The sequence below is a fragment of the Coenobita brevimanus genome, chromosome 90, assembly GCF_032717465.1.
Source record: "Coenobita brevimanus isolate Jiangsu-jjx chromosome 90, ASM3271746v2, whole genome shotgun sequence".
Lineage (NCBI taxonomy): Eukaryota > Metazoa > Arthropoda > Malacostraca > Decapoda > Coenobitidae > Coenobita > Coenobita brevimanus.
The window spans coordinates 36,127,443-36,151,753 of record NC_137043.1 but is presented as its reverse complement, the minus strand read 5'-3'; the positions used below and the strand labels follow the sequence as shown (position 1 = coordinate 36,151,753).

Genomic DNA, 24,311 nt, shown 5'->3' with positions numbered 1-24,311 from the left:
TTATTTTACTTATTATTTCTGGTGTGTGTGTGTGTGTGTGTGTGTGTGTGTGTGTGTGTGTGTGTGTGTGTGGACGTAACTGACGCTCAAAACAACACACACATACACGTGCCTGCAAGTTGTTAAGGTTGATTACAGTACGTATACATATGCAGAAGGACCGTGGTAAAACACACACACACACACACACACACACACACACACACACACACACACACACACACACACACACACACACACACACACACACACACACGTTTGTGGACCCATGTTTATGTTTAGGCAAGATAATGCGCGTGTATTTGTGTGCACAGGTATGAATACGTATGTTTATCTGTGTGTGTGTGTGTGTGTGTGTGTGTGTGTGTGTGTGTGTGTGTGTGTGTGTGTGTGTGTGAGACCTTGAGACGACCACAGGTTGTTGTGTCGACCTGTTTGCCCCCCCCCCCTCCTCATACACTCACAGTAGCCAAGTCAGTGTATCTTGTGGTGTGTACTCTCTCTCTCTCTCTCTCTCTCTCACCATTTCTCACCTGATTTGCTTCATTACTCTCATTTCCTCCACACATCGTCTCCCAATCCGAATTTTTTTTTTTTTTACCTCACTCCTTGCATTTCCCATTTTCTTCATCTCTCTTTCCTCTCTAATATCTCGCTTCATCTTTTTCTCATTTCTCTTTCTTCCTTCTGTGATTTCCCCTCTTTTTCTTCCTCTTTCTCTCCATCCTCACTGAAATATCTGCCCTCTTCTTCCCTCTCTATCCCCTCTTTGCTCTCGCTCCTCTCTAAAGCCCCTCTTCTATTTTTCATGTGTCCTCTCTGAAATCCTCTCTCTCATGAAATCCACCTTTAGAGAGAGAGAGAGAGAGAGAGAGAGAGAGAGAGAGGTAAGACGAGATGGAGAGAAAGGAGGGAGGAGAGAGAGAGAGAGAGAGAGAGAGAGAGAGAGGGGGGGTAAGACGAGATGGAGAGAAAGGAGGGAGGAGAGAGGGAGAGAGTTTGGAAGAAAGCTGGCAGGCGTCCAGTCAAGTGTCTCACCGCCCTCTTACGTAACACCTCACGCCACTTGTTGCCTCCCCCCCCTCCCTCCCTGTCTTACTCTCTCCTTCCCTCCCTGTCTTACCTCCCTCCCTGTCTTACCTCCCTCCCTCCCTCCCTGTCTTACCTCCCTCCCTCCCTCCCTGTCTTACCTCTCTCCCTCCCTCCCTGTCTTACCTCTCTCCCTCCCTCCCAGTCTTTCCTCTCTCCCTCCTTCTTGTTTTTTTTACCCTCCTACCCCCCCCCTCTCTTCCTGCCTCCCCTCACCTTACCTGTTCTCTATATTTTTTCTCTCTCTACGTTCTTTGCTCCCTCCCTCTTGTACTTCCCACTCTTACCTACCCCATTCTCTTGCCATTCTTCTCCCTCCCCTCCATTCTCTCCCCATGTCTTACCTTGCTTCCTCTCCTCCCTCCCTCTCCTCTCTCCTCCCTCCCTCCCTTTCCTGTCTCCTTCCTCCCTCCCTTTTCTGTCTCCTTCCTCCCTCCCTCCCTCTCCTCTCCCTATCCTCTCCCCCTCTCACCCTTACGTCTCCTTCTCACCCCCTTTACCTCTCACATCTTGCTTTCCACATCCTTTTTTTTTTACATTTATTTATTTATTTTTCTTAGTTCACGTCAAGTTTCACTACTACAAATATTTGCTACGAAGAATATACGTCCTCGGACTGAAGGGACTGCTTGCATTTCTCCACTTCTTTGTAGTCTCTCTCTTTCTCTCTCTCTCTCTCTCTCTCTCTCTCTCTCTCTCCATTTTTACCTTGTGGTGGATGAAAAGGGAGAAAACGTGAGAGAGAGAGAGAGAGAGAGAGAGAGAGAGAGAGAGAGAGAGTAGGAAGCCCCACCGTGAAGTAATCCAGTGTGAACCTTGAGCCCGACTGAAGGACAACGCTACTCACCACAGCCTGGCATAAAAAGAAAAAGAAAAAGTTACAGAGAATCGCAAAAGTACATCAGATTACATCACTACCATGGCACTTGGGAGAAGACGGAAGAAGGGAGGGGGAGGACGAAGTAGGGAGGAAAAGTGTATCTAAAGACGTTGGGCACACAGCCGTCTTAAATATGAAATTATTCTGCTTTTCCCCAGCCTTTTATTTATTGTCTCCTCTCATCACCTTCCGTCTCCTCTCCTGTCGTCTCCTGTCCTGTTGTTTCCTGTCTTGTCGTCTCCAGTCCACACCTCACTCTCCTCTCCTGTCGTTTCCTTTTTACCTGCGGCGATAGCTATCAGGTCATTGAGTGTCCAGCGTTCTTCTGCTTCTGCTTCTGGCGGGTTTGTTAAAAGGAGGCCTTTGGAGACATGAAAGTGGTACTATATGAAGTAATTTGACATGGAGAATCCAAATCTGCCATCAGCTGACACCTAAGTTGTCGGCATCAAGCGACAACTTCAGTAAAAGTTCTTAATTTAAGCCTGAGACGCCGCAGGTCCCAGAGCAATTCTACTCTTGTTTCCTTTCCTCCCTCCTCTCCTCTCCTCAAGTCCCAGAGCAATTCTGCTCTTGTTTTCTTTCCTCCCTCGTCTCCTTTCCGTACCTCCTCTCCTTCCCTCCATTTCTTCTCCCCATCCCTCACCGGATAAGCTCCCCACTACCTCCTGAAACAGTAAAAGGTTAATCATGTGTGCCAAGGTGAACGTCGTCAGGTGGGTGACAGACTAAGATGGCGGTTCCTTTACCTGTCAAAGTGGCCGTGGAAATGTTGTTATAGCCGGCGCCTTTTCACCTGAGGGAACTGAACCACTCCTGTTTAGGTAGCAAGTCGTGTGAAGTGATGAGGTAGGGATGAGTCTCCTTGGCTACCTGTCTGCCAGTCATATTAATCCTCCTTCATTCCAACTATGCCCGGTCATCAGCTAAAGGGAATAAAGATGTGGACTGAATGGTAGTTAAAAAAAAGAAGTCATCATTACCATCGCCATCATTATCGCTATTATCATCATGATCATCAAAGTTGTCATCATCATCATCATCATCAGCAGCAGCAGCAGCAGCAGCAGCAGCAGCATCACCACCACCACCACCACCACCACCACCACCACCACCACCACCACCACCACCACCACCACCATCGCCCTCATCATCATCATCATCATCTTTATCATCATCTTCATCATTATCGCTATCATCATCATCATCATCATTATCTTTATCATCTTTATCATCATCATCATCGCTATCATCATCATCATCTTTAACATCATCTTCATCATTATCGCTATCATCATCATCATCATCATCCACGTTTTTTTTTTTTTTTTCCACCTAAGGATTGGGTGCGGTTAGGTCAAGAAAGCAAGAAAAAAAATATGATACAAGGAGAGTTTGCGGAAGGGGGGGAGGGGATGTTGATAAAGCAAGTATAGATATGTTAGTGGTAGCTAAAATGTGACAGGAAGAAGGTGTAGGTTAATGGGTGTTGGCGAGCTGGGTGTAGTACTGGTAACTTTAAAAATAATAATAATAATAATAATAGTTGTCGAGGTAGGTTAAAACGACGTACCAGATAAAAAAAGGTGTAGGTATATGGGTGTTGTCAAGAGAGAGAGAGAGAGAGAGAGAGATGTAGGTGTAGTAATGGAGAGAAAATGAAAGATTCGTCACTGAAAGACAATTGAAAAGAAAACTTGTAGATTTGATAGACGAAAGTAACTTGAGGTTTAAAAAAATAATAATTGTAAAAAAGATCTTGGGAAAAAGCTGTGGTGTACAAAAAAAATGATGAGTTGTTAGGATGTGTGTGTGTGTGTGTGTGTGTGTGTGTGTGTGTGTGTGTGTGTGTGTGTGTGTGTGTGTGTGTGAGAGAGAGAGAGAGAGAGAGAGAGGGAGCGGGGGTGACTGATCTAATAAGAGATAGTTTGCTAGACTATAAAGGAGGGTCAGGACGTGAGAGAGAGAGGGAGAGAGAGAATGTAATAAGTGGATGTCGGTGATTTTTTTTAATGTAGAGTTAGTTTAAGAATTTTTGCAACACCTAGGCGAGAGTGTGGTTGCAGAAATAGTAATAGGCAGGATAGTGGTTGCAGAAATAGTAATAGGCAGGATAGTAGTTGCAGAAATAGTGGTAGGCAGGATAGTGGTTGCAGAAATAGTAATAGGCAGGATAGTGGTTGCAGAAATAGTGGTAGGCAGGATAGTGGTTGCAGAAATAGTAATAGGCAGGATAGTGGTTGCAGAAATAGTGGTAGGCAGGATAGTGGTTGCAGAAATAGTGGTAGGCAGGATAGTGGCTGCAGAAATAGTGGTGGAAGCGAATGTGGTAGTTGTGATGGTGGTTGAAGAGTGAGACAGAGTGGGTGGACGTGGACGTTAGATTAAGCTCCGGGTGTTTCATTGTGTGTGTGTGTGTGTGTGTGTGTGTGTGTGTGTGAGAGAGAGAGAGGGGGGGTAGGAGGATGTGGATGGAGGTGGAATAAAGAGAGTGAGAAAGTGAGGTAGTGGGAAGAGGATGTAGGAGTGAGTGAGAAGAAGAAAAATGAGAGCGAGAGAGAGAGAGAGAGAGAGAGAGAGATCTGAATAGGCGAACAAGGGTAACACAATAGAAGGTAGTAAAGAATCCCATGGTGACATTGGATTTTTTTGTCTTTATTTTTGACTGTGTTCTCGTGGACTTAGAGTGTGTAGTTTCTTCCTTTGTGTGTGTGTGTGTGTGTGTGTGTGTGTGTGTGTGTGTGTGTGTGTGTGTCCCAAGTTTTTTTATATTACCTATTACACTTAAATTTTCTCATACACATTATATATTTATTACTTTTCACTATTAACACATGTCATCGCTTGGGAAGAGTGCCCGCCGTCCATACTGAATACACGCTGTGGCTGTTTCATTCAGGCTGGTGTAATGGTGGTAGTAGCGGCGAGGTTCTTATGAAATTTCAGCGGGTTTAGCAAATTCAACTTAGCGAATTGGTCTGTGCCACAGCCTGGGATCGGTCTTGCCTCGTAATGGTCAGCAATCCACTTCTCAGTCGCTTGACCACTTTTAAACAATAATTTGCTTTGATTGTTTTGAGTGCTTTGATTGCTTTGAGTGTTAGGAAATTCTCTTAACTAATTCAGATTTTTTTATTGCAGCCAAAAGGAAATGTCTCTTACTTTGTTTTTATTTTGTCTTGGAGGGAACAATCTTGCACGCTCCTGGCCTTTGGTTCCTTCTTCCTTGCATTACAGAAGTATGATCCAAACAGTTCAGGGTCAGTCGTGTTGTTCTTATTTAACCGGTTGTTGCTTTTTTTCTGTGCAGGGTGGTATTGGAAGGCGGTGGTGTTAGGGTGTAGAGTGGGAGGGGGGGGGTCCTTCACAATGCCTATGTCTGCTACCACCGTCTTCTGCTTTACCCACTTTCTAACATCCCTTTTAGTTTAGCCTGTAGGGGTGTGAGGGAGTGGATGTGGGTGGGGGGTTTCGGAGGGTGGGCGTGAGGCTGTGAGAGTCAGTGGGTGTGGGGGCGCTGAAGGGTGAGTATGAGGGCGGTGAACGGTGGTCGAATGGTGGGTGGCGGTGTTGGAGGGCGGGCTTGATTGTGAGGGAGGCAGTGGGTGGAGGGGAGATGGCCAGGCGGGGTGGGCGGCGGGTGGGGGGGTGAGGGTGTGTAGGAGTAGTCAGTGCGGTCTTGTTTGAGGGTAGGCAGGATGGTGATGTTTGAGGGTGGGCGTGAGGGCGGTGGGCTGGAGGGTGGGCGTGCGGGCTGGTAGTGGGCGGTGGGGGGGTCGATCCTTGAGCAGTGTGGCACCTGTTACCCGCCGGGCAGTGCATGTATTGAGCGCTGGGGGGGCGACGGGGGAGGGGGGAGAAGGAGGGAGAGGGTAGTAGGGAGGAGGGGAAAGATGGGGTAGGGGAGGGGAAGGCGTAGGAAGCAGGAAAGGTAAGAGAAAGGGAGAGAAAGTGAAATGGAGAAAAGGATAGAAAGAGGCGAGAGGGAAGATGGAAGACATAAGAAGAAGAATGGGTTAAGGGAGGAGAGGGGGAAGAGAGGAAGGGAGAGGGAGGGGGGCAGTGTGTGATGGAGTAAGGAAGGGGAGAGGATGAGGAGGAGGAGGAGGGGGTGAGTGGAGTTTGAAGAAGGATATATAAGAAAAGGAATAAGAGAGGGGAGATGGAAAGATAGAAATGATGAGCGGGAGGGGAGTGGAAGAGAGAAATGTAAGAAAAACGGGTAAGGGAAAGGGAGAGTGGGGGGGGGGCGGGAAAGAGATTAATGGTAGAGAGAAGGGGGAGATGATTGGAAGATGGACAGGAGAGGAAGGAGGGGTAAGAGAAGGGGTTAGCGCAGGGATGAATAATAAGGGGGAGGGTTAGATGTGAGACTGAAGAAGGGTAAAGGAGGGGAGAGGGGGAGAAATGGGAGATTGGGGGGTGAGGAGGGGTAAAGAAAGGAAGGGGGAGGGAGAAGTAGGAGAAGTGGCTGGGAGGAAGGGGATGGGAATGGAAAGGGTGATTTTTTTTTTTTTTTTTTTTTTAACCGTCTGTGCCACGTATCTGTCCTGCCATCCAAACCTCTTGTGGCTTTTCCATGTTATTGAGAGAGAGAGAGAGAGAGAGAGAGAGAGAGAGAGGTGGAGGGGCAGGGAAAATGGAAAATGGAGGATAAAAAGATAGGGAAAAGGAGATGAATAGCAGGAGAAAGAGGGGAGATGGAGGAAGGATGAGGGGAACGGGAAGGAGGGGATAGGGTGAGAGGAAGGGGAAAGGTGGGAGAGGAAGGGGAAAGAAAGTAATGGAATGATGGAGGGAAGAAGGGGAAATGCAGGAAGGTGCAAAGACAGAGGAAAGGAGGGGGGGCGGAGAAAATGAAAGAGAGAAAAGAGAGAAGTGGTTGGGGTAGTGGGAGGAGAATGGAGGGAGTAGGAGGATGGGAGAGAGAGAGAGAGAGAGGAGGCGGAAAGAGAAAGAGAGGAAGGGAGGCTGGGAAAAAGAGAGAGGTGAGGAAAAGAGGAGGTGCAGGATGCGAAGAGAGAAGGAAAAGAGACAAAGGATTTACGTAGGAAAAGAGAGAAAGAGAGAGAGAAATTGGGAGTGAACGGCATTTTGAGCTGAGAGGGAACGAAGGTATTTATTGGGATGAAAGGAGGCGAGTTATTGGGAGGGAGAGAGAGAGAGTGAGAGAGAGAGTTGGGGGGACGTGATTAGGGCAGGGCTTGGGGTGGGGGGGGGCGTGAAAGAGGTCATACAGCGAGAAAATAGTGAAATATTGTGTTGCACCCAGTGACCTCTCTGTCTCTCTCTCTCTCTCTCTCTCTCTCTCTCTCTCTCTCTCTCTCTCTCTCTCATTCCCTTTCCTCTCCCACTCGGCCACTCTTCCTCTCTTTCCTCATTCTTTTCCTCCTCTTTCCTCCCCTCGCTCTCCTGAGACAGACTGAGGAGGAAGAAAGAAGGAAGGAAGGAGGGAAGGAAGGAAGGAAATGTAAAGGAAATGAGAATTAGAAGATTATCGAGGAAACAGGGGCATGAGGAAGGGAAGAAGAGAGTGAGTGGAGGAAGAGAAGTAAGGAGAATGAACAAAGAAGAAAATGGCAGAAAGCGGAGATGGATGGTGGTGCTGATGATGATGATGATGATAAGAAGAGGAAAATGAAGAGGGAGATGAAGAAGAATGCGCTTGAAAATAGTGCAAAAGAGATTTAAGAGAGGATATATATATATATATATTATATATATATATATATATATATATATATATATATATATATATATATATATTTATTGGTCGAAAAAAATGAAATAAAAATTGGAGGAAGGGTAACTCGATTTGGTCTTGCATTTTCTTTTTTCCTTTTCTGTTTTCCTTTTATTTTTCCTTTTCCTTTTATTTTTTCCAGCCATTATCTCCATTCCTTCCTCCTCCTCATCCTCTTTTTATCTCCTTTTCTTTTATCAAACATGATTCTTTAGTTTCTTTGCTTTTCTGTTTTTCCGCTCCCCCCCCCGTTTTTTTTAAATGTGGAAATCCTTCACATCGCAACCACCCCCCCTTTCACACACACACACACACACACACACACACACACACACACACACACACACACACACACACACACACACCTGAGTCTAGCCGTGCACAGCTTTGATCTCAGGCCAGACTGGCGACAGGGTTACATCCAAAGACATTATTATCCACTGTCAGCCATCCTAGTGCTGGAGAGAGAGAGAGAGAGTATACCCCTGATTTCGTTAGCTCTCTCTTTGCACTTCGGTATTTCATTCAAGTTAATACCACAGGAATTTGTTGTATATATGGTAAGTGCGAGCGCGTATCATCCACGCACCTGTTGTGGCTATACACTGAGTGACACACGAAAAGACACTCTGCAACCTAAGTAACCATGTACAGTTGTACAAAAAAGTATCGTTACTCAGGGGTCTGATAGAATCGAAAACGAACGCGACAATGGCTGCCATCTCCGAAGGGTTGGTACTGTATTTCAAAAGCCATCATTGTTTGTCGTGTTGTTTCGCACAAAATTGTAACGATACTTTTTTGTACAGCTGTACAACGCTGGGTGGTAACCATATGGCTAAGTGGACGCCAGGTGGTCTGGTGGGATATGGCGCTTCAACTGGATGATGCATATACAGGTTGATATCTGAGGGACGGTTGAGGCGTAGTGCCTACATAATTCCAACCAGGGGTTAGCGTGGCTGGTCACCGCCTTAAATGTCGGCACATATTATTATTATTATTATTATTACTACTATTATTATTATTATTATTATTATATCATTTTGTTACCTTATTGTTATTATTATTATTATATCATTTTGTTACCTTATTGTTATTATTATTATTATTATTATTTTCCTGCCTCTGCTGTCTGCTTTGTGAGGCTACATAGTGATTTCGGTTTTGTATTGTTCGACATGTGCTGATAAGGCGAGTTTCCTCCCGTCCTTCACGAGGAGAGGTGGAAGCGGGGAGGAGAGGGAGGGAAGGAGAGTGGAGAGGGGAGGGAGGGAGGGCAGGAGGGGGGAGAGGGGAGGGAGGGAAGGAAGAAGAGGTGTTGGAAAGGAGGAGGAGGGGAGGGTGAGAAAGTGGATGGGAGCTGCGGGAAATAAGAAGGTGAGGTAGGGAGGGAAGGAAAGAGGTAGTTAGGTAAGGAGAGAAAGAGGAGATAGAGGGAAGGAGGCAGGGAGGTGAGGGAAGGAAGCAGATGGAGAGGGAAAGAGGGAAGGAGTGAGCTAGGAGGGAAATAAGGAGGAGAGGATGCGTGAGGTAGGGAGTGAAGGAAGGAAAGAAGGGAGTAGGGAAGTGAGACAGAGAGAGAGAATGAAGTCCTCTTTTTCTTCTTAATATAATTCGTTCCTCCGCCAGCTCCAAGTCAGTCTCTCTTTTTAACCCCCCACTGTTTATTTTTACCCTGCTTGGCATCACCTCCAGATGTTGGTGTCTTGTTCCTCTGTTGGTCTTTTGTTGGGCATTTCTTGTCTGTGTCTTTTATTTATGTTGTTTTGCTTTGTATTTATTATCATTATCTTTCCACCTGTTTGTATTTTGTGTTGGATGGTCTTTTGTTTTATCTATCTAGTTTTTGTGTTTTGATTTTGGTTTTATTGTTAGTGTCTTTTGTCTTTGTTTACCCTGCCTGTCTTTTTATTTTCTGAATCTGTTATACGTATTTTTTTTTTTTTAACTTCTTCCTTTATTGCCTGGCAGATCTCGTATTATCGTCGTCTTTAATTCTTTCTCATTTATCACTGCTGTTTGTCCTTGTTAATTATGTGTTATTATTTATTTCTCTCTCTCCTCTTCCCTTTGTTACCTGATTTGTGCCTCATTGTCTGCCATGCATCTAAAAATTATCTCGCTTTTTAATTTTATCTCTTTATCTTCTTCATTTATCATTGTCTTTGAATCTCTCTCTCTCTCTCTCTCTCTCTCTCTCTCTCTCTCTCTCTCTCTCTCTCTCTCTCTCTCTCTCATTTTCTCGCAAGCGTTTCCATCTTTTCGTCGTCCCTCATCCTGTTGTCTCTAAGGTTTGTGTGTGTGTGTGTGTGTGTGTGTGTGTGTGTGTGTGTGTGTGTGTGTGTGTGTGTGTGTGTGTTTCTGGATTCTTTATCTTTGCCTCTTTTATGTCATTTGTCATCTTGTTACTTCATTTTTTTTACCGTGTCATTTTCGTTTATTATTATTATTATTATTATTATTATTATTATTATTATTATTATTATTATCACCTACTACTACTACTACCACCACCACTACTACTACTACTACTACTACTACTACAACCATTACTACTCCTATAACCATTATTATTAATGATAAAAATCTCATCGTACAGAAGGGGTTAAAGCTAGTGGTGTGGATCTTTTATCCCCCTAATGACAGCATGTAAAATACGGCTTTGATCGCTTATAGAACTGATTTCCTGGTGGAGATACTGGAAATGCCACCCGTATCTAATGCAGCCATATTTCCGGTTCATATCAGAGGGAAGGTAGTATAGAAACAGGAAGGCAGGTGATATTCAAGAGGCTGCACACACACACACACACACACACACACACACACACACACACACACACACACACACACACACACTTAAAAAAATTACAGTGATCAGAAAAATTTATTAGTTCATCAGATCAGGACTTAATCTTACCTCAGTTAAAGAGAAATACCTTGATTATTACCTTTTTTTTTTTTTCCAGTGCACGATCCCTTAAAGGGAATACTTGATATAATGTTCCAGAGTATCTCCATTTTTATTTTCCGTGTAACTGATAACGATTTTTTTTTGGGGGGGGGGGGCTGGCCAGTTAGCTTTTAATTTTTTTTTTTTTTTTTTTTAGGTAATCTTTCCATAATTTGCTGTAGAGTTCATAGCAAAAAATAAATCACTCTTTAATTTGCTGTTGACTTCATTTAAAAGATAATTGTTCTGTAATTTGCTGTGGATTTCAAAGCAAAAAAAAAAAAATCTGTAATTTGGACATAATAATAATGATAATAATAATAATAATTATAATGATGGTAAATTTTTACAAGTGATAATAATAATAATGATAATAATAATAATAATAATGACCATGTCATTTACTGTCGATTTAATAGCAAAACAATATTTTATTATTTTGTTTACTGTTGATTTACTGACACAAAAATGCACCAGAACAAAATTAATGCAGTGTACAGTGGAGGCAGACAGGCAGTGGTGGATGTAGGCAATGAGACAGGATATCAGGGAGTAAAGAGGTAGAGTGAGGCAGGGAATAAAGGTACCAAGGAGACAGGCAGGGAGTAAAAGAGTAGGAGTGGGGCACGAAGGTAGGCAGGGAGTAGGCGAGAGACAGGGAGTAAAAACATAGGAGTGGGGCAGGGAGTAAAGGCACCAGGGATGTTGGCAGAAAGAAAAGGAGTAGGAGTTTAGCCAGGGAGTTAAGCAGGAACTTAGAGGGTGAGGCGGGGGAGTATGCTAGCAGTTATGTGGACAAAAATGACAGAAAAATAGAGCAAAGGAAGAAACTTAGTTCAAATTGACAGTGGTGAACTAAGGCAGTCATGCAGGAAGGCAGGGATCAGAGGGTTTGGAGTGAGGCAGGGAAGTGGGCAGTTGAGGGATAGGCAGGGAGGGAGGCCAGAGGTAGGCTGAGAGGTAGGCACGCAATCAAGTAGGCAAACATGGCGAGGAGTGGAGCAAAGGGGAGAAATTAGTTTAAGTGGGGCCAACAGCACTCCACCTCACTCCAAGCTTTATCATAAATCTGTGTCATGATGTGGAGTGAGGGGGGAGTGAAGTGAGCCAGTGATGATGGTGATGATGATGATGATGATGGTGATGATGATGAGCAAGGAGGAGGAGTTAATGACAACAAAAGGATAGAGAGTAAGTTCGTATTATTTATTTATTAACTATTAAATTATTTAGGGGTATCAGCCTATTTATTTATTTATTTTTTGAATCACTGTACTGTATATTATATAGTTTTTCCTTTATCCCGTTTCAAGGTAAATGAAGCCAGGATGCAAGTTATTATCAGTGTTGATTTTACATGTACTTTATTATTATTATTTTTTTTTAATAAGCTGTACCTCACACTTGTGGAGAAAAAAATACCCATCTAGTTTGATAACTTTTTCGTTTTCATGTGTGTCTGATATAACCCTCTCAACCCAGTGGTGTATTTTCTACCAAATTCTTACCATCTCCGGATGGTTTTATTCAACTTTATAGGACACCGCAGTGGTGAAGGATTTAATGAAGGCAATTTATCCAACTGCTCCAGTTCAAAGAGTTTCCTCTGATCTAAATAAAATCATCTGAAGGTAACAAGTAATAGAAGGAAAATTGAGTTGGAATGTTGAGCTCATGTGGTACCTGTATAAGCATCTGTGTTAATGGGCAGTTGTGGGAACACTAGTGGAGAGAGAGAGAGAGAGAGAGAGAGAATCACCTTTGTGTTTGCTTTCTCATAAATCATGTATATTTGGTATATTTATAACATGATATGGTGAGAGAGAGAGAGAGAGAAAGAGAGATTGTGAAAAAGAATCATCTGCCTGGAGATATATTAAGTTGTAAGGATGAAGTGGTAAAAAGTAGTGAGTGTGTAGACCGGGTAATAGGTGAGAAGACTAGCTGATACAAGACGGCAACCAGAAGTGAAAGTAACAGCAAAGAGGTTAATTAAGTGATAAAACAGCAGAGACTGTAGAGGGTGTGTAAGCTAAATCAGGAGTGAGAATGATAGAGTGTGAAAAAGTAAGTGAAGAGTGAGAAGACTAAGATAAAGATTGGTAGGTAGGAAAGATATGAGAAACAGAAATAGCCATCATATACCCAAGACCTGTCAGAGTACTAATGTTGTCAGCCATGTTGAGCAAGTAGTGCAGTAACAATGACCTTGAGGGGGAGCCAGGAGAGAGAGCATAATTAGAACTACACTGTGAGCACCACACTTGGATGGTTTGCAGTTCTCGGGTATGTGTAGCGCCTTTGTTGTGACTTCAGGAATATCTCTAACCTTAGTATGTCAAAGATGTTTTTTATAATATCACAACATTTTCCATGCATTTGGTATTGTAAATCAGGGAACACTTGCAAATCAGCTTTATAGGTATGTAGGGACATCAGTAGGCAGTGTTTCTGCAAGTTACTTTAATCAGAAAATTAGTAAATAAATAAGTTAAATAGGTGACATTGCAGGAGCTTACAATAACCAGCGCTGAATACTCCAGAAATCCCATTCTGTAGCAGTCACTTTAACCTTACACACACAAAGTTCCTCCTAGTAAGAACAGTGGCAACCTATGTGATGTATATTACAGGATGTCAGTTTTATGTGTGGTGTGTGGGCTGGATCTAGCATGTAATCATCGTTCATGAATTCAGTTAACTTTACCTCAAGCCTCCAGTTTAAGATGAATGATGTACAGTAATTTGCTCATTATTATGCATCTGTGATAGATATGACTCAGTTGTATGATAGCCATGACATATGCTTTCATGGCCCTGTAAGATTTGTAGATCAGGCCATAACAGCTGTGGTGGGTGCAGTTCCCTTAGGATTACCAGAGCAGAAAGTGTTAGAATGTTTCTAGCTGCCTAAAGCTGTATAGATCACTAGAAATAATGCTAAAATCTCTAGTATCATTAAGCTGCCTGTATAGCAGTAATCCATAGTGACCATTGAAATGTAGGGTCAGATTGAAGAACACATAGGCTAAAAGTCTTTAGATCTGGTACCAAAACTCCTAAAATGCAATGTGTGGACTTCCATACATATAGTATTTAAATGTTTCTTGTGTCTGCAAACAGTCCTAGTCAGGGATAGGCTCCAAAATATTACAGATTTTCCATACAATTGGTATTTCAGTTTTATAGCTAGCAGTGAAACTTTGATGGGCAGTTTGTCTGTAAAATTTACTGTGCATTTAATACCGTAGCGGACTGTCATAAAGGTGACACAGTGAGAACATACTGAACGATGATGCTGTACTAATTTTATGTTGGTGCCTCCAGTTTCTTTCATTTTAGGAGACCCTCAGCAGGGTGAAGAGGTTTGATATAGCTGCTCTTTACCTCATGAATACGAATATATCATGTTTGGTTTGTTCTTGCAAATACTAGACAAATACAGTACAGTATTTGGTTTAAGGGAGACCTCTTGCAGTGGAGCTGGTAAATCGTAAGAAACTTATAAGGACATTGGATGGAATAAAATAAGCTCTCAGTTGGTACAGTACAGTACCAGTATTTTTGGTAAGTAATGACATGGACAGAGTTGCTGTTTATCATTGACCATATACCATATGTACATAAACTTGCAACATACAGTAAATGTGTTTATTGTACTGATTTCCCCCCCCCCCCCTTAGATTATAAACATACCCTCTGACTTGCTTTGTTGTTATGATGATTAGATACTGGTAAATGATTGTGTTGTTGTATGTTTGCAATTGATGCAGTACCAGGGATGTTTGCAGTTGAGGTAGAGATGGTTTCAGTGATTGCTGGTAGAATAAAGCACAGTGTGTTAAATAGGTTAATAGACCACTTGTAGTGTGCTAATGGTAATGACAATTTTGTGTCTGTTTCATATGCAATATTAAAAAATGCTTATAAGTTTTCTTAATTACACTGACATGCATTTCATGATCTTTGCCTTATGAACATTGGTTAAAGTGTTAAAGTTGAAGTAAATTGTGTCACTTTGAAGCCAATAGTTGACAGTATGCTTTGTCATCTGTAGAGTGATTCATACTAATTTTCACATTTTTTTACAGGCGTGTAGTGATTACTGTGATGTGAGTAGTACGGCGGGTCGGAAATGGCAGCGGTTGCTACAACATGAGCGAGACCAGCGGTTGAGGCTGGAGGACATGGTGGAGCAGCTGGCACGGCAACACTCACACCTTGAACAGGAGGCCAAGGAACAGATGAACCACACCATGCCACCAGGTACTGTACATCACATCACACCACACTGCACTGCACTACATCACACCACACTACATCACACCACACTGCACTGCACTACATCACACCACACTGCACTGCACTACATCACACCACACTGCACTGCACTACATCACACCACACTACGTCACACCACACTGCACTGCACTACATCACACCACACTACACTGCACTACATCACACCACACTGCACTACACTACATCACACCACACTGCACTGCACTACATCACACCACACTACACTGCACTACATCACACCACACTACACTGCACTACACCACACCACACTACACTGCACTACATCGCACCACACTGCACTGCACTACATCACACCACACTGCACTGCACTACATCACACCACACTGCACTGCACTACATCACACCACACTGCACTGCACTATATCACACCACACTGCACTGCACTACATCACACCACACTGCACTGCACTACATCACACCACACTGCACTGCACTACATCACACCGCACTGCACTGCACTACATCACACCACACTGCACTGCACTACATCACACCACACTGCACTGCACTACATCACACCACACTGCACTGCACTACATCACACCACACTGCACTGCACTACATCACACCACACTGCACTACACTGTGCAGCACTACACTACACCACACCACACCACACCACACCACACCACACCACACTACAGTTCATCTCAGTGCACCTCACCATATGATACCATACAGCTTTACACATAGTTTTTAGTAGATATTGGATAGCAGTGCACATCCAGTACCGTACAGTACATGCCACTCACACACTTTTTTTTTTTACACAACAGTAGGGCTATTCAAGTACTTTAGGAGTAGGGCTGGAATATGGAACTCAAATGATAGTAGGGGCATTCATTTATTTTAGCCATTTTTTCCTATGTCTAAACACTTATACATAGAACAAAACAAAAAATTCATGTATAATTTGCTTTTACATTTGCCAATAAGCACATAAATAAAAAGAAAAATGCAAAACTTTCTGTTTTATGTTTGTTTATTTGCATTCTAACGAGTCTATCAAAGGCCCAATGAAAACCGGCTGAAGGGCTGGATTTGTCTCATGGGCTGACAGTTGAATAGCCCCGCACTACATTGTCACCTCAGACGGGAGGCCAAGGAGCAGAGGTACCACACCATATGGCCATGTACTGTACATCATACATACATGCTTCGTAAAAGAGGCATACCCTTTATACTACAGTTTTCTGTATTACATTTTATACTGGTAGCTTATTAGTCTCTCTCTCTCTCTCTCTCTCTTTCTTTCTCTCTCTCTCTCTCTCTCTCTCTCTCTCTCTCTCTCTCTCTTTCTTTCTCTCTCTCTCTCTCTTTGTATATTTAAAATGTATATGAAATATATATACAATAGAACATGAAAAGAGTGTAAGATTAAAAGAATACTTCTGGACTACTGCAGCTGTTTTAGGATACAGGACTTGCTATCTTTGGGGGAAATAGCAGATAATTCTGTAGAAGAACTGGAATTCTGGGTGTGAAAAGTGTTAGTGTGACTACAAGCATAGCTAGGTTTTAAAAAAATGGGGTTGCCAAAGGGTGGTCATGCCTGAGAATGGTGTAACCCAAGGAGAATGGATGATTTAGGGATACTCCCCCAGAAATGTAGGGTGGCCAGGCATATTTCAGGGTTGGCCAGTGCCTCTCCAGCCACCCCTCTGGCTACCACTAAGTGTAGTATGGTGTTAAATATGAGTGTGCTGAGGGTGTGTGTCGGTAGGTGTCTCCTGCCCTGCCCCGGCCACTCTGCCCTGCCCCAACACTGAGTTCGCCGGGGCACGCACCTCGCCGAGACACTCACCAGGTTGGTTAGGTCCAGGGTAGCTAGAGTGACAATGTAGTGTAATGAGACTAACCTTGCAGGATAAAGCAGACAGAGTGTGGTCTTAACATTGAACTAACCATGTATCTTAGGGTCATATTATGTGCTATGGAGATTTTGTATCACCTTTTCCAAGGCAGTTTAATTTTGTACATTATATATCAGTATCCTCTTGTGTGCTATTGAAGCAATCTTTGTCATTATTAAAATATTATATCTTAGCATGCAAGAGAACGTTAAGGGATAATATGCAAAATATTTCACCAAGGAAGAGATGCCACAAAGCCTTCTGTGCTGGCTACATAAAGTATGACCTATAGGAAGCAGTACCATAAACAGGTTAACAGTGTGGTCTTAATAATACTAATGAGATTTCTATTAACAATATATAGTAGAAATAGATAGATAATAGAATGATCTTAATAGAACATTAGTAAGTAAATTAACCATGCACAGGTACCTGTATTGTAATTTTGAAGAAATAGACAGGGAACAGGGTGACCTTAACAATACTAAGTAGACTAACCATATACTGTATTTTAGAACTGAATAGAAAGCAGGGTGATCTTAATGGTAATGAAACGAACTATGTATTTCAGTTATGAATAAATTAGAAGGAAACAGTATGATCTTAATGTGTCTGTAGCTTACTACCTGTTCAAGACTAACTATTACTCAGAATGTACAGATGTTAGTTAGGTTAGGTAAGTAATATGTTAATGACACCATGTAGGTTGCACAGAAGATAGTAAGTAGGTAGACAGAGTTAGTGTTGTGGTTCTGACTGTTACAGTATATTGTATTAACACTGATTCAGCAGTTTAATCTAGTGTATAGGTGTATGTAACCATAATGTAACCAGACTGTTAGACTATTAGACCAATATCTGTTTGGTTAGGAGAGAGAGAGAAGAGAGAGAGAGAGAGAGAGAGAATGTCATCATAATCTGAATATCAAGAGTACATTAAAAGAATGATACCTAAACTACTGCATTTTAGCACACTGTTGCTAATGAATTTGCTAACCATTTAGTAATATGCAGGTTGAGTTGTGTGTGCTTTTATCCAGTAAGTCATGGATGTTGTGTTGTGGGTGTATGAACATATCTATAATGACAAAGATATACCACATGTTGTAGACTAAAGCCATGCTCAGTGTTGCCATTAAACTGGGTACTCATGGGAATCCCCACTTAATGTCGTTTTACAGGAAGCTTTGCCTTGCCTCCCTACAGTAACTACACATGGATTGTTCTTGAAGGATGTATAGGAGAAACTTGGAAGCTTTTTCACAAAGATGAAATCATAATCCGTAACTACTGTCATATACCGGTACATTATTAGAAAGCATAGAAGTAATTTTGCTGCTTTACTTTATCCTTCAGCGTGAAGGTTTTATCCTAAACTGAATAAGATAGAATTTCTCCAGGTGGAATGAAACTGATGCATTTGGGCTGATGGGTTTATTTAAATTTTTTTAACACTTTCAGCCCAAAGTTTGTCTCCTAAATTAGACAAATTTGTCAGACATTTGCCAGAATGAAGTAAATAAAACATCATTTGGCTGAAGGAACGAATACAATCTTTTTTTCAAAATAAATTACTATGTGCCTAGATAAACGAGGTAGTATCAGTGTAAATTCTAACATGCTTTATGGCTGCTAAGTCCAGGTTGCTGTGTATTATCACAAAATATACAGTGGCCAACGGCCATACCACGTTGAGTACACCGCTTCCCGTTCGATCAGCGAAGTTAAGCAACGTTGGGTCTGGTTAGTACTTGGATGGGTGACCGTCGGGGAACACCAGATGCTGTTGGCATCCCTACGTCAAGTGGGGTTGGTGGAGGATTAGTGCCCCTCCCTGTAAAACAATTAACTCTAAGCCCTTGGCCACCCTGTCTGGGATACATGGCGTCTGGCAATGAATGAATGAATGAATGCTTACAGTACTGCATAATACTTTATCGGGTGTTTACTGTCTTGTTGACCAGATTACAAACATTTCCATGTACTGTATCTTGCTTTATCATTATCATATTACGAGGGGTGATTAGAAAGAAATGACAGTGAGTCCATAAACTTTTATTAGCATGAAGAACTATCAAACTATGACTCACATTCCTTCAAAGTACTCCCCTCCAACCTCTATGCAGCTTTCCATTCTCTTTCTCCACTTCATGAAGCAAGCGTGGTACTCTGAAGACGGTATACTTCGGAGTTCTGAATTGACGGTCCGTGCCAAGTCTTGGATGCGATGAAATTGCTTCCTAGGGATGGCAGATTTAATTTTTGGAAACAACCAAAAGTCACAGGGAGCCAGGTCAGGGGAGTAGGGTGGGTGGGGGAGCAGAGTTATACCTTGTTGTTCCAGGTACTGCATAGTGAGGCAAGCTTTGTGGGGTGCAGCATTGTCGTGGTGCAGCAAAAGGCGAGACCGACGGCGGGTTGGTGCGGTGTTGGCCTTGTGTTCCAAGACTTGTGGAAGGACCTGGTCTGTGTAGTATTGGGCTGTGATAGTGGACTTTTCAGGCATCACATCCACGCATATTGGTCCTTGAGAATTGAAAAAGATGGTGAAAAGGTGCTTCCGGCTGCGAAATCCTTCCTTCAAAATCTGAGGTCGAGGGTCTTCATCGCCCAACCACACCATGTTTGACTGCTTGTCACGGGTTGTGAAGAATGAAATCCAACACTCATCTCCAGTAGCAACATCTGAGAACCGTTTTGGACCATTTGGTTCAAATTCAGCAAGCCAGACACGACAAATCCTCACCCGTTCAGCCTTTTGCTCATCAGTCAACAAATGGGGTATCCATCGACAACACTTCTTCCTCAGGTGTAATTGTTCATGCACGATGTCATATGCACTCCCATAACTGATATCAAGCTCCAAGGCTAAGAACCTAAGAGATACAGTTGGATCCTCGTCAATGATGGACCGTGCACGGACAGTTGTTGCTTCGGTCACGGATGTCCGGGGGCGTCCAGAGCGTTGTTCATCTTTCAGTTCAGTTTTTCCTGCTGTGAAAGAACGAATCCAGCTGGAAACAGTTTCCAGTTAAGGAGTAGTGTCTGGATAAACTTGTAATAATTCCCCTCGAATCTCTGTTGCTTTCTTTCCCAGTTTCCACCTCGTAAAAATGTAGAACCTGCAGCCTTCTTTCGAGTAATCCATGTTTCTGGCCAGAGAGCAAAAACAAGAGTGAAGCATTCACTCACAACAATAAAACAAGAAAAGTCAGGCATACGGCGACAAGTTCAAACTCGTAAGGACAGGCAACTCTGCATTCTCCTTGCTCCGCTACCTCCCATCATTCAAGGTTTTCATGTTATAGCACGAACTGTCATTACTTTCTGATCACCCTTCGTATTATTATTATTATTATTGTTGTTGTTATTATTAAAATCTTTTGAACAGTTACAGAGTGAGCATATGCTCAGGTATTCTTGCTTCATAATACCAGTATTTTTCCTCTTCCTCAGATTTGCTGATAGCATCCTCCACATCATTGTATATTTCATATTGGACATATTTCAATATTAGGTCAGGGGGGAGGCAGGGATGACTGTTCTTCTGTTTCATATTAACCATAGCTGAAATGAGGTCACCATAATGTGATAAAATTGAGAAAGAGGATGAGTAATTTCCTGACTCATGCTTGTTATCTTCAAGTTACACCATACTTTTTACTGATTGGAGGGAGGTAAAGGTACAGTATGTTTCAAGGGAGGTGTACTGTCATTGTGCAAGTTTGTTACAATGGAGGCATTTGTCAGTAGAATAACATGCAGTTGGATAGGATCACAAATAGATGTAATACTTGAGTCTGTAATGCAAAGAATGAATGGTTGAGAAAGTTGGAGTGATGTTGCTAAAACACAAGTGTACACTAGTTTGATCAGTCACAAATGTGACAGAGTTATGAGAAGTACTGGATGTAATGAGCACTGTAGGTTTTGAAAACATGAATCTTGAGGACATATGATAAAAGTAAGTTAATGAATTCAGGGAAGCCTTGATAGAATAAAATCTATCTATCTATCTATCTATTGCCAGACGCCTCAATCCCGTTTGGGGTGGCCACAAACAAATCGCCTCCAAGTCGCCCTGTCCCCCACCATTTCACTGCCCTGCTCCCAACTCACACCCCCCTCTCTCATATACTTCTCCACCCCATCCCTCCATCTCACCCTCGGCCTCCCCCTCCCTCTTCCCCCCTCCTCCTCACTCACATACACTCTCTTCGTCAGTCTTTCACCCTTCATTCTCTCCACATGGACAAACCACCTCAGTGTGTTCCTTATAACGCTTCCTATCACATCCACATCCACACCACAACGCTTCATTATATCCTCATTCGTCAGCCTGTCTCTCCATGTGACTCCACAGGCTCCTCTTAAATAATGCTTTTACAAAATTAGTAAAATGGAACCAGCTATAAGTTATCAGAATTATTCATGGTACAGTACATCCCCCTAGTATGCGCCTATATGGGCGGCAGAGGACATCGCATACTAGGAATTCACTTACTGTGAATACAAACTTATGGGAAAAACTATGTATGGGCGGCACCCCGCTTCATGGGCAACCCTTGAGATGCCTTTCAGACCTAAGTACTGTACCACACAGGGAAACTATCTAAGACATATTACCTAAGATAAAGTAAACCAACAAAATTATGGCTTTACTAGGTAAATCAACAAGGATATGGCTTAACTAAGCCAACAAGAATATGGCTGCTCACCTTTACCCGTTATTGCTTCTCGGGAGGGCAATGTCGCGTACTTGGGGTAACCCTGGATTTGGGCCACTCTTCGCTTGCCGTCTTGCTTACAAGGAGTTCAGTTTGTGTACTAATAAAAAATACACTAAAAAAAAAAAAGAAAGAAAGAAAAAAAAGAAGGTCCTCGTGTACAAGGGGGATCGCTTACTCGGAACTCGCTACTGTGGGGATGTACTGTACTATCTTATTTTTAATTGGGAATAGCATACCAAGAAGTACAGTATATACAGTACTGTTATATACTGTTTTTTTCATTTAAGGTAGGCATTGGTTACTGTTACTCAAATATCACCACAAAGAGTCTCCCTAGCCTTACTCATTATGCTAAAGTCAGAAGTGAGGCACTGATAAGAGATACAGTAGTACATTGCTGATTTTTGGTGATCCTGAATATACATTATTTAGCTGTTCATATGTAATGCATGATATCCAGATATATGTATGCAGTGACACTTTTTGCAAGCCATTGGCATATCGTCATCTGTAACTTTTGAAGATGAGGATATTGAAATAGATAAGTTTATAATAATGTGATTATGCAACAAACTCCTCCAGGAAGGCAATACAGGACTGTATAGCTGAGTAATTTTTACCTTTTCAATGTGGTGCAGTAGTTTTGAGTTTATTCTTGCTGTCGTCAGATAATTTTATTCATTTTAGGGGATACACTTTGAATGGGAGGGCGTACATTATAGCCTTCATTAACACTTTCACTATGAGGTCCTTTCTAACTTAAATAAAATCTAGTGGGAACTGGAGTAAAATAAAAATACATCAGTGCAGTAGAAGTGTCAATGATTGAAACTGTTTTCTTCATGGGAAGTAGTGGAGTAGATTTGTGATACAGGTACCTGTACAGTACTGTATTATTAGAATATGAAGCCCTGTACAGTATGTATTGTGGGCCATTCTTGCTGATGAATACAGGGCTGTAATCAGTTTCAGTTTTGTAACCAGCAATATACTGTATATATGCAGTAGATTTATATACACTGGTACCTCATATCTTTTACTCAAAGTAGCAGTCTTTCATATAATTGTTGCAGTTTTTCACTAACCTTTCCAAAGCCTTTTTAACAGTGAAGTGTCCCAGTCCAGATATTTATTCAGTTATATATTCTTTCCTTTTATGTTTAAAATCTCCATTCCTTTCATCTTCATAAGATGATCATGTGCTGTGTTCCTTTGTAGCTTTTTCACCAGGTATTCAAACTTCTCACACAGTTGTTCAGTTGACATCAAATTTTGGTCCTTTCTAATAATGAAAAATAGTATGTTATGGTGTGTGGAGTGTTGTGTCACATCAAATCCTTTCCCAAGCCATTTGTGGCCATTGAGCTATACCTGTACAATATATTGTTTACTTCAAGTTAAACTTCAGCTTTCATTCATATTTTCAGACGATCTTTATGCCATGCCACACCATTTACAATTATATATCCTTAGCCAAACCACATGTTGCTTAATATAGCTTCATCTTTCACCAGTGACATAATATCTTAGTACTTTATCATCTTTCATATAGGCATAATGACAGATATCATGTAATCTTATCTGACCCTCATCATCTTAGGTTCAGTATAATGAAGTACAGTAAAATTTAACCTTGCTTACTGTATTGTCATGGCATCCAGTGTCTTCTCAATCTGCCCCCAGGACACAGTCACAGTGAGGATGAGGAGGAGACGGAATTTGTTGATGCAGTGGAGGAGTTAGCAGAAAATTTCATAGTCCATGTCAACACCGGCCAAGCTCACAAGCGCTCAAATTCAAATGTTTCACAGGTACGTGCTGTCTGGTTGTGCCATTTCTCTGGGTTAGTAAGTGGATTTTATTTTACTTATTTCTTTTAAGATTAAAGAGAAAGAGGATGTTATTTGTATTTTATTTCATTTATTTATTTATTTGTTTATTTTTGATGGGGTCTGTTCTACTGTAGTTTGGGTTATGTTGTTACTTCTGATTAGCGTAGATTAGCAGAGATTGTATTTTTATTATGTGATTTTGTTGTGACTCTTATGTTGTATGATACGATATTTATTTATAATAAAAAAAATTAACAGGTAACCTATTTACAATTTTCTCTTGATCCAGTTTGTAATGAGAAGCAGCTCGTTCATAATGTAGTTTGTTCTCTGAAATAATGATAACTACCTTAGTATGATATGATGTAGTAGTGCTTTGCTTGTCAGTATGGTATGTAGCTCATCAGATTGACTGTTTTGTATGAATTTTAATTCTCCTGTTAAAGAAGAGCTCTTATAATGCACATTACTATGCTGTGAAACATCTATACTGTATGGAGATAAAATTGATGTCGGGCTTACTGGACTGGATTATTTTGTATTGTGGATATTAACTTGTAATGATCTCCCGCACTGTCAAAGCATAGTTGACATGCTGATAACACAGTATATACAGTAAATTAGTTATGGAGGAATCGTAATAATAATTCGGGTGTGCATACATTTCAGACATACTTATTTGTGTGTACCATGTGAAGTTTTACCTCCTGCTGTTTTCATTTTCATTTTGATGAATTGTATTGCAATTACCAGGAATGCATATTGTGCTCCAGATGCTATTTTAGACATTTATTGACCTTGCCATTAAAGTTAAGGAATATACATTCTGTAACATGTAGATATGAATAATGTTGTTGCATGCTTAGTTTTTTTTTTTAGTGAAGAACAACATATTTTCTTCATGT

The 24,311-nt window shown here is 41.8% G+C and overlaps 1 protein-coding gene and 1 non-coding gene across 2 annotated transcripts in view; both read left to right on the top strand.

The window, feature by feature from the left end:
* The window catches only part of Osbp (oxysterol binding protein), a 206,199-nt gene that overhangs the window by 130,042 nt on the left and 51,846 nt on the right, over positions 1–24,311 (top strand). The window contains exons 4-5 of the mRNA XM_080281715.1: positions 14,760–14,934; positions 23,258–23,385. Of these exons, the coding sequence (XP_080137841.1) occupies positions 14,760–14,934; positions 23,258–23,385 (303 nt within the window). The remainder of the gene's footprint in view (positions 1–14,759; positions 14,935–23,257; positions 23,386–24,311) is intronic.
* On the top strand, positions 18,518–18,636 carry LOC145411748 (5S ribosomal RNA). Its single transcript, XR_013899450.1, has one exon. It is a non-coding gene; the product is annotated as a 5S ribosomal RNA (ribosomal RNA).